Consider the following 12,089-nt stretch of genomic DNA (forward strand, 5'->3'; position numbering starts at 1 on the left):
CATGGGTTTTTGTCCGTCGGACTAGCACACAGACGAGCGGATTTCGGGGTCCGTCGTACTTACGACGTAAAGATTTGAAGCATGTTTCAAATCTAAAGTCCGTCGGATTTGAGGCTAAAAAAGTCAGTTGAAAGTCCGGAGAAGCCCACACACGATCGGATTACCAGCCAGCTTTAGTCCGTCAGCGTCCGTTGGACTTTTGTAGACGAAAAGTCCGACCGTGTGTACGCGGCATTAGACTCCGCGCCCTGGGGAATCTATGCTCTAGCTCCCAGTGGGATCTGTGTCAGTGATCCAGTAGACCTGATTCCTGAATCTCCCAGGGTTCAGTCCGCAGCAGTCACCCGTAGGGTCCACTACCTTGCGGTGCACTCCTGATCCCAACAGTTTGCATCTGTCACCCAGCCTCTAGGTGACCTGACACTACACATATTATAACCAACAGAGATTTGTAAATTACTCTAAAGATGCCCTCCAGCGAATTGCTGACCAGTTAGCCCCCACTTCCTACATGACATTCCAGGACCGGATGGCCTTAGACATGGTGCTAGCTGGGAAAGGAGGTGTTTTGTAAAATCATAGGAAAAAACGGGAACCTGTTGTACATACATTCCTGATAATATTGGCCCAAATGGTAAGGTTACTCTAGCTATAAAGAAATTAGAAGATCTGTCACTGGAGTTGAAGAAGAACTCAGGTATCACAGACCCATGGGACCAATACTTTAGCTGGATGAGTGGGTGGCAGAAGGTGCTCGCCCAGATACGGGTAAGGGTATTAATAATCCTGGTTCTTTTAGCCCTGATTGTATGCTGTATTCTACCTTTCATAAAAAGTTAATGAGCAAGGCTGTAGACAATAGCACACCTACATTTCTCCACCAAGAAGAAGAGGACCCCCTTATGATGAAAGATGACAAACTGTTCACTCCTCTACAGTCACTCCCTGTCCATAATCTCACAATCCTATAGGGTTTTAGGGATAGATAGCGCGTGACTGCACCTCTCCAGCTGTATCGAGGAGGGAAGTGAACAGTTGCTGCCCAATTCTATATACAGCCAAAAAGAGTTGCTGAGGAGAAGGGCCAGGCCAAAGTGGGACCTTTAGTATTAGGGACAGAAAAGAGAAAATAGTCATTTTAGGGGGGATTGTGAAGGAATGTGATGTAAATAATAATAATAGTAATCTGAAAATGTCTATTTTCTTATGTGCATACATATTTTCTCCTTACTCATTATATAAGTATACAGGTTTGCTCTGTTCCTATATTTTCTCAAGATGGCGGGTACCCCCTACATCCCACACATCAGAAGAACGCGGAACTGAAGATAAAACCAAGGACAGCCAAACCTCGTTATGAAAATTCTCCATCTTCTTTACTATCTTAACCAATGAGATGTACCTATTAGACTAACATAGCAATGACGTATTTGTGTGTATAAAACATTAACACCGCCTTGAATAAATTAGAAGTGTAACAAGTAACGGTGCTGAGCGTGTCTCAGAGTGTTTACTTTTATATGCATGCATATCCACACTTTTCAAATTAGAGACAGCAGCAGATAACCTTGGGCTCGATTGGAGCTCTTAATCATTTCCTTAACAGTTAGTCCTCAACATTGTTGCTCTACTCATGCTGTCCTCTCTTGCTCCCGTGCCTCTAGGAAAGCCTCCTCCCATGTGTTTTGGCAGGATCCTTCCAGCACCCGAGCCCCGGCCCAGGGCAGGACTCCTTCCCCCAGGCTAGGGGGTACCCCAGAGGGGGAGGCCCTATAAGTTTTCAAGGCAGCTCCTCTTAACCCCCACCCTCTAGTTCTATAAGATTCTCCAAACTTCTAGACCAGTGGAAGGCACTAGAATGCTGTCATGATGAGTCACCCAGCCCTGGGTCCTTCTCTCATTGGTTGCCAATGTAAGGGACCACTACACTGACCACTGATATAAGGGGGTCCTTCTCCTTTTGCTCACCCCCCCCCCCCTGCCATGTTTCTTAGGCTCTGATATAAAAGTTACACCCAAGCACTGAAACCCCTTTTCCTGCAGAATTTTGAGCCCCTACATAAATGAATGTGTCATGGCAGTCTGTGTATGAAAATATTGATTGCATTCCATGTTACGTATTCCTGTGCACACGGGAGTGAGAACAATTCCACATCCAATATTCACAGCAAACTCTAAACTGATGACCTGCGAAGACTTCTGAAGCATCTCCTATGAGCAATTCTACAGATATCGTCATTCCACCGACACGCACAACTTTTTTTTTCAATAAAGTTTTTATTTTATTTTAATTTTACTTTAGAAAGGATTGCAGTCATAAAATCAGGAAATAGTAAAAGGTAGAAATGCGATTGGTCAGGAAAATGACTTGCCTGGAATGTGGACTTCCTGGGGCTGTACCCCTGCTGTGCTCATTATGAGGGGGCTCCCACCATCCCTGTGCTGACTTCCTGGGACTGTACCCCTGCTGTGCTCATTATGAGGGGCTCCCACCATCCCCGTGCTCGTTATGAGGGGCTCCCACCTTCCCTGTGCTGACTTCCTCCTGGGGCTGTACCTCTGCTGGGCTCATTATGAGGGGCTCCCACCATCCCTGTGCTGACTTCCTCGGGGAAGTCAGCACAGCACAGGGATGGTGGGAGCCCCTCATAATGAGCACAGCACAGGGATGGTGGGGGCCCCTCATAATGAGCACAGCACAGGGATGGTGGGGGCCCCTCATAATGAGCACAGCAGGGGTACAGCCCCAGGAAGTCAGCACAGCACAGGGATGGTGGGAGCCCCTCATAATGAGCACAGCAGGGATACAGCCCCAGGAAGTCAGCACAGCGCAGGGATGGTGGGAGCCCCTCATAATGAGCACAGCACAGGGATGGTGGGAGCCCCTCATAATGAGCATAATGAGTCAGACGACTGCCATATTGAGAAAGGTATTTTTTGCTTTTTAAATTCATCATAACAAACGTTCGTAATTGTTAGGAAAAGTTAACGAACCTAATGTTTTTATTTTATTTTAATTTTACTTTAGAAAAGATTGCAGTCATAAAATCAGGAAATAGTAAAAGGTAGAAATGCGATTGGCCAGGAAAATGACTTGCCTGGAATGTGGACTTCCCAGGGCTGTACCCCTGCTGTGCTCATTATTAGGGGGCTCCCACCATCCCTGTGCTCGTTATGAGGGGCTCCCACCTTCCCTGTGCTGACTTCCTCCTGGGACTGTACCCCTGCTGGGCTCATTATGAGGGGCTCCCACCATCCCTGTGCTGACTTCCTCGGGGAAGTCAGCCCAGCACAGGGATGGTGGGAGCCCTCACAATGAGCACAGCAAAGTAACAAGCCCAGGAAGTCAGCACAGCACAGGGATGGTGAGAGCCCCTCATAATGAGCACAGCAGGGGTACAGCCCCAGGAAGTCAACACAGCACAGGGATGGTGGGAGCCCCCTCATAATGAGCACAGCAGGGGCACAGCACAGGGATGGTGGGAGCCCCCTCATAATGAGCACAGCACAAGGATGGTGGGAGCCCCCTCATAATGAGTACAGAAGGGGTACAAACCCAGGAAGTCAGCACAGCGATGGTGGAAGCCCCTCATAATGAGCACAGCAGGGGTACAAACCCAGGAAGTCATCACAGCACAGGGATGGTGGGAGCCCCTCATAATAAGCACAGCAGGGGCACAGCACAGGGATGGTGGGAGCCCCCTCATAATGAGCACAGCACAAGGATGGTGGGAGCCCCCTCATAATGAGTACAGAAGGGGTACAAACCCAGGAAGTCAGCACAGGGATGGTGGGAGCCCCTCATAATGAGCACAGCAGGGGTACAGCCCCAGGAGGAAGTTAGCACAGCACAGGGATGGTGGGAGCCCCTCATAATGAGTCAGACGACTGCCATATTGAGAAAGGTATTTTTTGCTTTTTAAATTCATCATAACGAACGTTCGTAATTGTTATGAAAAGTTAACGAACCTAACGAAAATTCATATTTCGTACTGATCCAAATTGAATTTCAGTCACCAATTACGAAATAAGAATTAGTGGCTAATACGAAACGAAACGGAACAAAACTAAACTAATTTATTGACGGCGCACATGTCTAATACCTACCAGGTGGAACTCAACTTTGAGGGGCCAGAGGGCCATCAACGAGTATCTGTGTGAGTATGGCACAACGACAGGCTCAGGCTGGCTCTGCTTTTTTTCCCCAGCTAATGGCTGCTAATAAACGATGCATGCACTGTACTGTCACCATTTGAGGAGGAACATGGATGGTGATCCATGACAATGCATGCATCAGTGACACAATCCCTGTTGTGTTCCTGCTGGAGCAGACTCTGCGTGGCATTATGGAGAGGGCACTCGAGGCAGAGCAGCGGAAGGAAGAGGAGGACTTCCTTTCCTCTCGAGGCTCGCTTTATGAAAGACACCATTCTTGCAATGCCACAGAACGCACAGGAGGAAGAGGAGGATTCTGGCAGTTTTGGAGACATTGAAGCAGAGGAAAACATATGTCCCCAGAACCCTTGGAAGTAGTACGTGACCCCGAGGACTCTGCTTCTCATGCCTGCGCAAGCTTGCAGTTCATGGGCTCCCTCATGCTTCAAAGCCTGCAAAAGGACGAGAGAATATATGACATCAAGGAGAAGGATCACTATTGGTTGGCAACCCTTCTTGACCACTGTTACATGGGGAAAGTCTCGGACCTCATCCTGTCCTCATAGAGGGAGCAAAAGATGAAACCTCTTGAGCACACCTTAAAGAGGAGCTTATGTAATCCCTTTCCAAACTCTGATAGGTTACAGTCTCACGGAAAGGCTAGTTTTGAGTCTTCTGTTGGTCAAGACAGGAGCGGTGGAGATGGGGGCCGCCCCAGTGATGCATTTCTGAATTTATCAGTCAATTTATCGGTCAGCATCCACATCCCATCGGCAGTGTCTGCATCATATGGCGGGAGATTATCTAGGGGCCAAAAACAGACATGTGAGCTTTCTAGTTGACAATCCGCTGGATTACTGGGTCATGAGAATAGACCACTGGCCAGAACTTGCCCAGTATGCAATTAAGCTGTTGGGCTGCCTGCATCCAGCGTGCTTTCCAAACGGCCATTCAGATGCTGCTGGAGGTTTTGTGACAGATAAAAGAGCATGTCTGTCCACAGACTCCATTGACCGGCTGACATTTATCAAAATGAATAATTCCTGGATTAGCAGCAGTTATCAAGCCCCTGATGCTGATTAAATGTTTTTGGGATGTGCAATCTCTGCAAGAGGGTCTAGGCTGCCTAGCTTCGTGGGTGTTGATATTATCGGGAAGAGTTTTTTTGGTATATGTTTCATAGGCATAATTAACACCCAAGGACCAATTTTTCGGCACCTGTTTAACAGGTGCATATAATTCAATTTTTTGACAGCAAAGTCAATTCTTGCTTTCATCAAGAGAACCTCTATAGGGTTACGGTGTGAAGGCACCACCAGCACCCAAAGCTCAATTTTTCCGCACCTGTTACTTCTATCCAAAGTCTGACAAAGAGACAACAGAATTTATCCCAAAAATATCTACTCTTGTTCCCAGTGCACTACATTGAGGCCTCATCATACAAACTGGCTTTCCAAACTGTTGTTTATATAAAAAAAAAAGAAAGCTTGCAGGGAAAATGTCATTTTTTTCTTTATATATGTCAGTTTTGCTGCAGCAGGTTCTATACATGTTACAGATGTGCCACTTTACAGGCAGACTAAGGGGACCCCTCCCCAGGCACTATATTTATAATTTAACACATTGATTTCCTATGATTAACATCTCCATCCAGTGGCTATAATGGGATATTTTTCCTGAAATACCTCAATCAGGAAAAATGTCGAAAAACCACATTATGGCCATTAGATGGAGCTGACAATTATAGGAAATCACCATGTTAATTAAGATACTACCAAAATTATAACCATTGCGCAAATGCGTGCCACATTTGTCCAATGATTTATTCTTACTATAGACCTCTAATTGTTTATGAAATCTTCCACCACAAAATGTACTCAGCCAATGAGAGGTAATGAATCCATTTTTATCTTCTCCTGCTATCAATGGCCAACACGGTACAACACCTCATCCATGTCTTTGGTGATCTCTGATCTCCTTATCAACTGTTTCTTCCATGATGAAGATCAGCCATGGAGTATATCTGAGATGTATATCAGGGTGTGCTTCTTCCCCACATGTCCAGCAACATTCATATACAAGACATTTCCCGCACTCACTAATACACCTCAAGGGTTGTGTGGAATCCCTGATGTACAGGAAGACAGGACTTCAGTGAAGAACAATTCCCTCACTCAGACCAGGAAAGTTCATTCTCCTCCGTGTCCAATCTCAGATGACTGTAAACAGAGGACTTCTGTGGGTTACACTTCCTCCAATCAGAAGAGGAAAGTGGCTCTACCACTGTGTGAGATCTCTGATGTATGTTAAGACTGGACTTAGTTTGAAAACATTTCCCACACTCAGGACAGGAATACAGCTTCTCCCGCGTGTGCAATCTCTGATGTGTATAAAGATTGGATCTCATTGAAAAACATTTCCCGCATTCAGGACAGGAATACAGCTTCTCCCCCGTGTGCAATCTCTGATGCTTGTGAAGACTGGACTTTAATGAAAAACATTTCTCGCACTCAGGACAGGAATATGGCTTCTCCCCCGTGTGCGCTCTCTGATGTGTGTAAAGATGGGCCTTTATTGAAAAACATTTCTCGCACTCAGGACAGGAATACGGCTTCTCCCCTGTGTGCAATCTCTGATGTGTGGAAAGACTGGACTTTGCTGAAAAACATTTCCCGCACTCAGGACAGGAATACGGCTTCTCCCCCGTGTGCGATCTTTGATGTGTGTAAAGATTGGACTTTATTGAAAAACATTTTCCGCACTCAGGACAGGAATACGGCTTCTCCCCTGTGTGCAATCTCCGATGTTTGTAAAGACTGGACTTTGCTGAAAAACATTTCCCGCACTCAGGACAGAAATACGGTTTCTCCCCCGTGTGCGATCTTTGATGAGTGTAAAGATTGGACTTTATTGAAAAACATTTCCCGCACTCAAGACAGGAATACGGCTTCTCCCCCGCGTGCGATCTTTGATGTGTGTAAAGAGTGGACTTCTGTGAAAAACATTTCCCGCACACAGGACAGGAATATGGCTTTTCGCCCAAGTGAGATCTCTGATGTGCGGAAAGACTGGACTTCTGTGAAAAACATTTCCCGCACACAGGACAGGAATACGGCTTTTCTCCTGTGTGTAATTTCCAATGAACGGCAAAACTGGACAAGGTTGAAAAACTTTTTCCGCACTCTGGACAGGAATACGGCTTCTCACCTGTGTGAGATCTGTTATGCACACTAAGATGGGATTGAGAACGGAAAAATTTCCCGCACTCAGCACAGAAAAATGGCTTCTCCCCCGTATGACACCTCTGATGTGTGTAAAGACTGGACTTCTTTGAAAAACATTTCCCGCACTCAGTACAGGAATGTGGCTTCTCACCTGTGTGACATCTTTTATGCTCATTAAGATCATATTTAAAACAGAAACACTTCCCGCACTCAGCACAGGAAACCTTCTTATCTGTTGGTAGGACGGCACCGTCCCTCACAGTCTGAGGTTCCTCAGGATAAGAGGAATACGATGGTCCGGCAACGTCCCGCACAGTCTGAGGTTCCTCACGATAAGAGGAATACGATGGTCCGGCACTGTCCCTCACAGTCTGAGGTTCCTCAGGATAAGAGGAATACGATGGTCCGGGACCGTCCCGCACAGTCTGAGGTTCCTCACGATAAGAGGAATACGATGGTCCGGGACCGTCCCGCACAGTCTGAGGTTCCTCAGGATAAGAGGAATACGATGGTCCGGCACCGTCCCTCACAGTCTGAGGTTCCTCAGGATAAGAGGAATACGATGGTCCGGCACCGTCCCTCACAGTCTGAGGTTCCTCAGGATAAGAGGAATACGATGGTCCGGCACCGTCCCTCACAGTCTGAGGTTCCTCAGGATAAGAGGAATACGATGGTCCGGCACCGTCCCTCACAGTCTGAGGTTCCTCAGGATAAGAGGAATACGATGGTCCATCTACACTGTGTGGTGTCGGATGGACATTTGAGGTAGTCGGGTTTTCTCCTGGACTATACTGTGTGATGTCCTCATCTTCTACTTTACAGTCTGGAGACAAAGTGAGACAATCCTCTGAGGTTTTCCTCATCTCCCGTCCATCTACTAAAATAGAAATAAAAAGATTATTACTAGACATGAGCAGATTGGTTCCCCTAAACCAGGACTCCGCCCACATCAGGCAGCTTTGTCTCTGAGGATCTTACATTTCCTCCATAGATTTGTGCCTGCGGTGTGCTGGGAGTGCCTGGACACACCCTAATCACCCCATGCTCATTAAGCAAGCCATAGATCAGAAAATTTCCACTCGCCTGCTCAGTGGCGTCATTGGGTCGGTGTCACCCGGTGCGATAAAACATGGTGTCACCCCCCCACTCCAACTATAGTCGCCCCCCAGTACAGACCCCCCTCCACTAAGTAAAGACCCCCCCGTCAGTGCAGACCCTCTACGAAGTATAAACCCCCTCCATCAGTATAGACCACCCCCCTCGGTACAGACCCCCCTCCCACAGTATAGACCTCCCCCTCCATTAGTACAGACCCCCCCAGAACAAACCACCCCCACCATTAGTACCGTCTCCCCCCCAGAACAAACCACCCCCCTCCTCCATTAGTACAAACCAGCCCCCTCCATTAGTACAGAACCCCTCAAAACAGACCACCCCCCCTCCATTAGTACAGACCCCCCAGAACAAACCACCCCCCTCCATTAGTACAGACCACCCACCTAGATTAGTACAGAACCCTCCAAAACAAACCACCCCCCCTCCATTAGTACAGACCCGCCAGAACAAACCAGCCCCCTCCATTAGTACAGACCACCCCCCTCCATTAGTAGACCCCCCCAGAACAAACCACCCCCCTCCATTAGTACAGACCACCCCCCCTCCATTAGTATAGACCCCCCAGAACAAACCCCCCCACCATTAGTACAGACCCCCCCAGAACAAACCACCCCCCCACCATTAGTACAGACCCCCCCCAGAACAAACCACCCCCCTCCATTAGTACAGACCACCCCCCCTCCATTAGTATAGACCCCCCAGAACAAACCCCCCCACCATTAGTACAGACCCCCCCCAGAACAAACCACCCCCCCCACCATTAGTACAGACCCCCCCAGAACAAACCACCCCCCCTCCATTAGTACAGCCCCCCCAGAACAAACCACCCCCCTACATAAGTACAGACCCCCCCCAGAACAAACCACCCCCTTCCATATGATATAGCTGTAACCAGCAGCATAAACCAACCTCATCAGCAAGCCCCGCCCCCCCCCACCCCACAACATCTCACCTCAGGCAGCGGAGGACATCCCCCCCATCTCAAGCCGACACCCCCCGCCCGTTACCGCACCAGATCGGGCGGCTCAGGTGCACAGAACACCCGGGCGGAGAGGAGAGAGACAGACAGAGTGCAGCCATGCCGCCCGGGTGGAGAGCAGCTGCACATCGAGACAGGCTTGGGCAGGAGTCAGAGACAGAGGAGGAGGAGAACACATGGCAGGCACGGCCGCGGCGCTGGAGGTGTGTCCCGGCTGAAGGAAAAAAAAACCTGCCAAAGGGAGCCAGGGCTTTCATTACCCTCGGGATGGTGTCACCCCTCTAGTGGGTGGCACCCGGTGCGGACCGCACCCCCGCCCCCGTCTAGCAATGCCACTGCGCCTGCTCACAATAGGCGAGTGGAAATAAGCTAAGGGCGAGCCGCCGGCAGGAGTGGTTGAACGGGAGACGATTCTACTCGCAGCCTCTGATGCCTCGTAAAAAGGTTGCACCGCTTCTGCCAGAAGCAATCGGCCAGGAGACTGTGGGGAAGGGAGAAGAAAGCCGACCGGCTCACACAGAGCGGGGATCTCCTTTTGTGACACAGCTTGGATCTGAAACGCTGCTGTCAAACAAAGTCCCGCCTCCTGGACCGACTCCTTTGATAGACGTCACACTGGTCCAATGCCGGGAAATAGAAGTAGTGTGACGTCTATCATAGGAGCTGCTCCAGGAGGCGGGACTTTCTTTGACAGTGGCCGGCATTTCAGATCTAAACTGTGTCACAGTGGGAGATCCTCTTTCTGTGTGATCTGGCCAGCTCTCATCCCAATTCCTCCCTGTGATCCCCATGCAGTGATAGGCTGCACTGAAAGGCACTGAAAGCCAGCTGGTAGGAAATGGGTGAAACAAAAGAGAATACATATTATGTGTATATATAGCAGTGAGTGGAGGGGAGAGAGCAGAAGTCAGGACTATAGAGTATAAAGTGCAGGGGTCAGGAGTATGTAATGTATAATTTTACAGTGTAAGGGTCAGGACTCATGACATTGGTATTCATTAATCAATGAAATCTGAAATGTTTACTGGAGACAAGTTGCAGAGGTCCCACACCGCTGCCTCCCATCTCCTGAGACTGCACTCAGTGACTTGGGTCTGAGACTATACAGACATATCCCTCCACCCGGCACAGCCAGCAGACAACAGAGCAAGTAACCCCGGAGAATTCTTCAGTCTGAGATCTTGTTAGATTCAGGGAGGAGGAAGAAGACCCAAGGTACATACCCCAGGTGCCTAGGTCAAGCAAACCCTATGGTGAAAATCAACATTTTACTGCCAGCTGAACCCCAGAATCTCCATAAATCCAGTCTAGATACATAAATTGTGTCTGCAGCACAGAGAAGGAAGATTATCCGAGAGAAATACAGGAATACAGGATGGGGAACACAGCTCAGGAAAGTGACCAGGGGATTACAGGCTGATATCACCCAGCCCCCGCCCTACTCTGGACCAATCAGTGAGCAGTATGGGTGGAGGAATGTATTTAGTGTTAATGACCCACCTGTGCTGATCTCTGTAGGAGTGTCCTCCTCTATAAATGTCCCCGTTATTCCATCCTCCTCCATAGACTGCTGATCATCCCTCACATACCTCTCTTCTTCTTCTGATTTAACCTCAAATTCTATATCGATTGGATCTCCACTCTAAACCAAGAAAATGAGAGAGAATATAAACTGTAAGATATAGGCTTATATATAAAATACAAAATCATCTCCACCAGTTTTATTTTATATATGCTCTATCCCACCAACCTTGTAACAGTGAGGGATGGTGTGATCTTCCAGTGTGGAATCCCGGGAATACAGAGGACGGGGACATCTCTCTGGTGGGTTCCTGGTATTAGGTGGCTCCATCATATCCTTGTGTCCTTCTGAAACCTCCTCTATCACTTCATACTCCTCTTTATATTCTTCCTTAACAACATTATAATCCCTGAGGATTCCACTCTGAATATACAATAAAACATTCATTGTATCAAACATGCTTGTGTATAAATCATAACTCCCAATAATTGTCAATCATCTACCTGATGAAGGTGAGGGATGGTGTGACCTTCCTGTGTGGAATCCCGGGAATACAGAGGACGGGGACATCTCTCTGGTGGGTTTCTGTAGCTGGATGATGCTATCATGGTGTCCTGGTACAGATCTTTGTGCTCTTCCTCCATCACCCCATCCTCATCATCCTCCTCTTTTATCTCTTCTTTAACCTCAACTTTAGAATCTCTCAGGTTTCCACTCTGAATATATAATAAAATGACATCAATTGTAACAATGCAGATAATGTACAGATCCTAATGATACTATCAGTGATTGTTCCTCATCTACCTGATGATGGTGAGGGATGGTGTGATCTTCCTGTGTGGAATCCCGGGAATACAGAGGACGGGGACATCTCTCTGGTGGGTTCCCATTACTGGATCCATCTGTAGGAAACACACACACTGACTGAATACATTGTTTCTATGTGTTTATCAGATGATGGGGGATCTAGGTGGACCCTCCGTACTGCTCTCTCCTTTACAATAAAGTCTCCTCTTACCCGGTGATGTGAGGGGCGGCTGATTGTCCATCATGACGTCCTTGTAGAGATCCTTGTGTCCTTCTAAATACTTCC

The 12,089-nt window shown here is 48.0% G+C and overlaps 1 protein-coding gene across 1 annotated transcript; it reads right to left on the bottom strand.

Moving 5' to 3' along the window:
• Nucleotides 1-3,688: 3,688 nt before the first annotated feature.
• LOC141104795 (uncharacterized) lies at nt 3,689-8,288 on the bottom strand. Its single transcript, XM_073594548.1, has one exon. The coding sequence runs from the start codon at nt 8,240-8,242 to the stop codon at nt 6,326-6,328; it is 1,917 nt and encodes a 638-aa protein (XP_073450649.1). The 5' UTR covers nt 8,243-8,288; the 3' UTR covers nt 3,689-6,325.
• Between the last annotated feature and the right edge of the window lie 3,801 nt (nt 8,289-12,089).

This window comes from Aquarana catesbeiana, linkage group LG08 (genome assembly GCF_042186555.1).
Source record: "Aquarana catesbeiana isolate 2022-GZ linkage group LG08, ASM4218655v1, whole genome shotgun sequence".
Taxonomy (NCBI): Eukaryota; Metazoa; Chordata; class Amphibia; order Anura; family Ranidae; genus Aquarana; species Aquarana catesbeiana.

Coding starts and splice junctions, on each gene's coding strand:
- LOC141104795 (XM_073594548.1), bottom strand. CDS start 8,242: ATGAGGAAAACCTCAGAGGATTGTCTCACTTTGTCTCCAGACTGTAAA.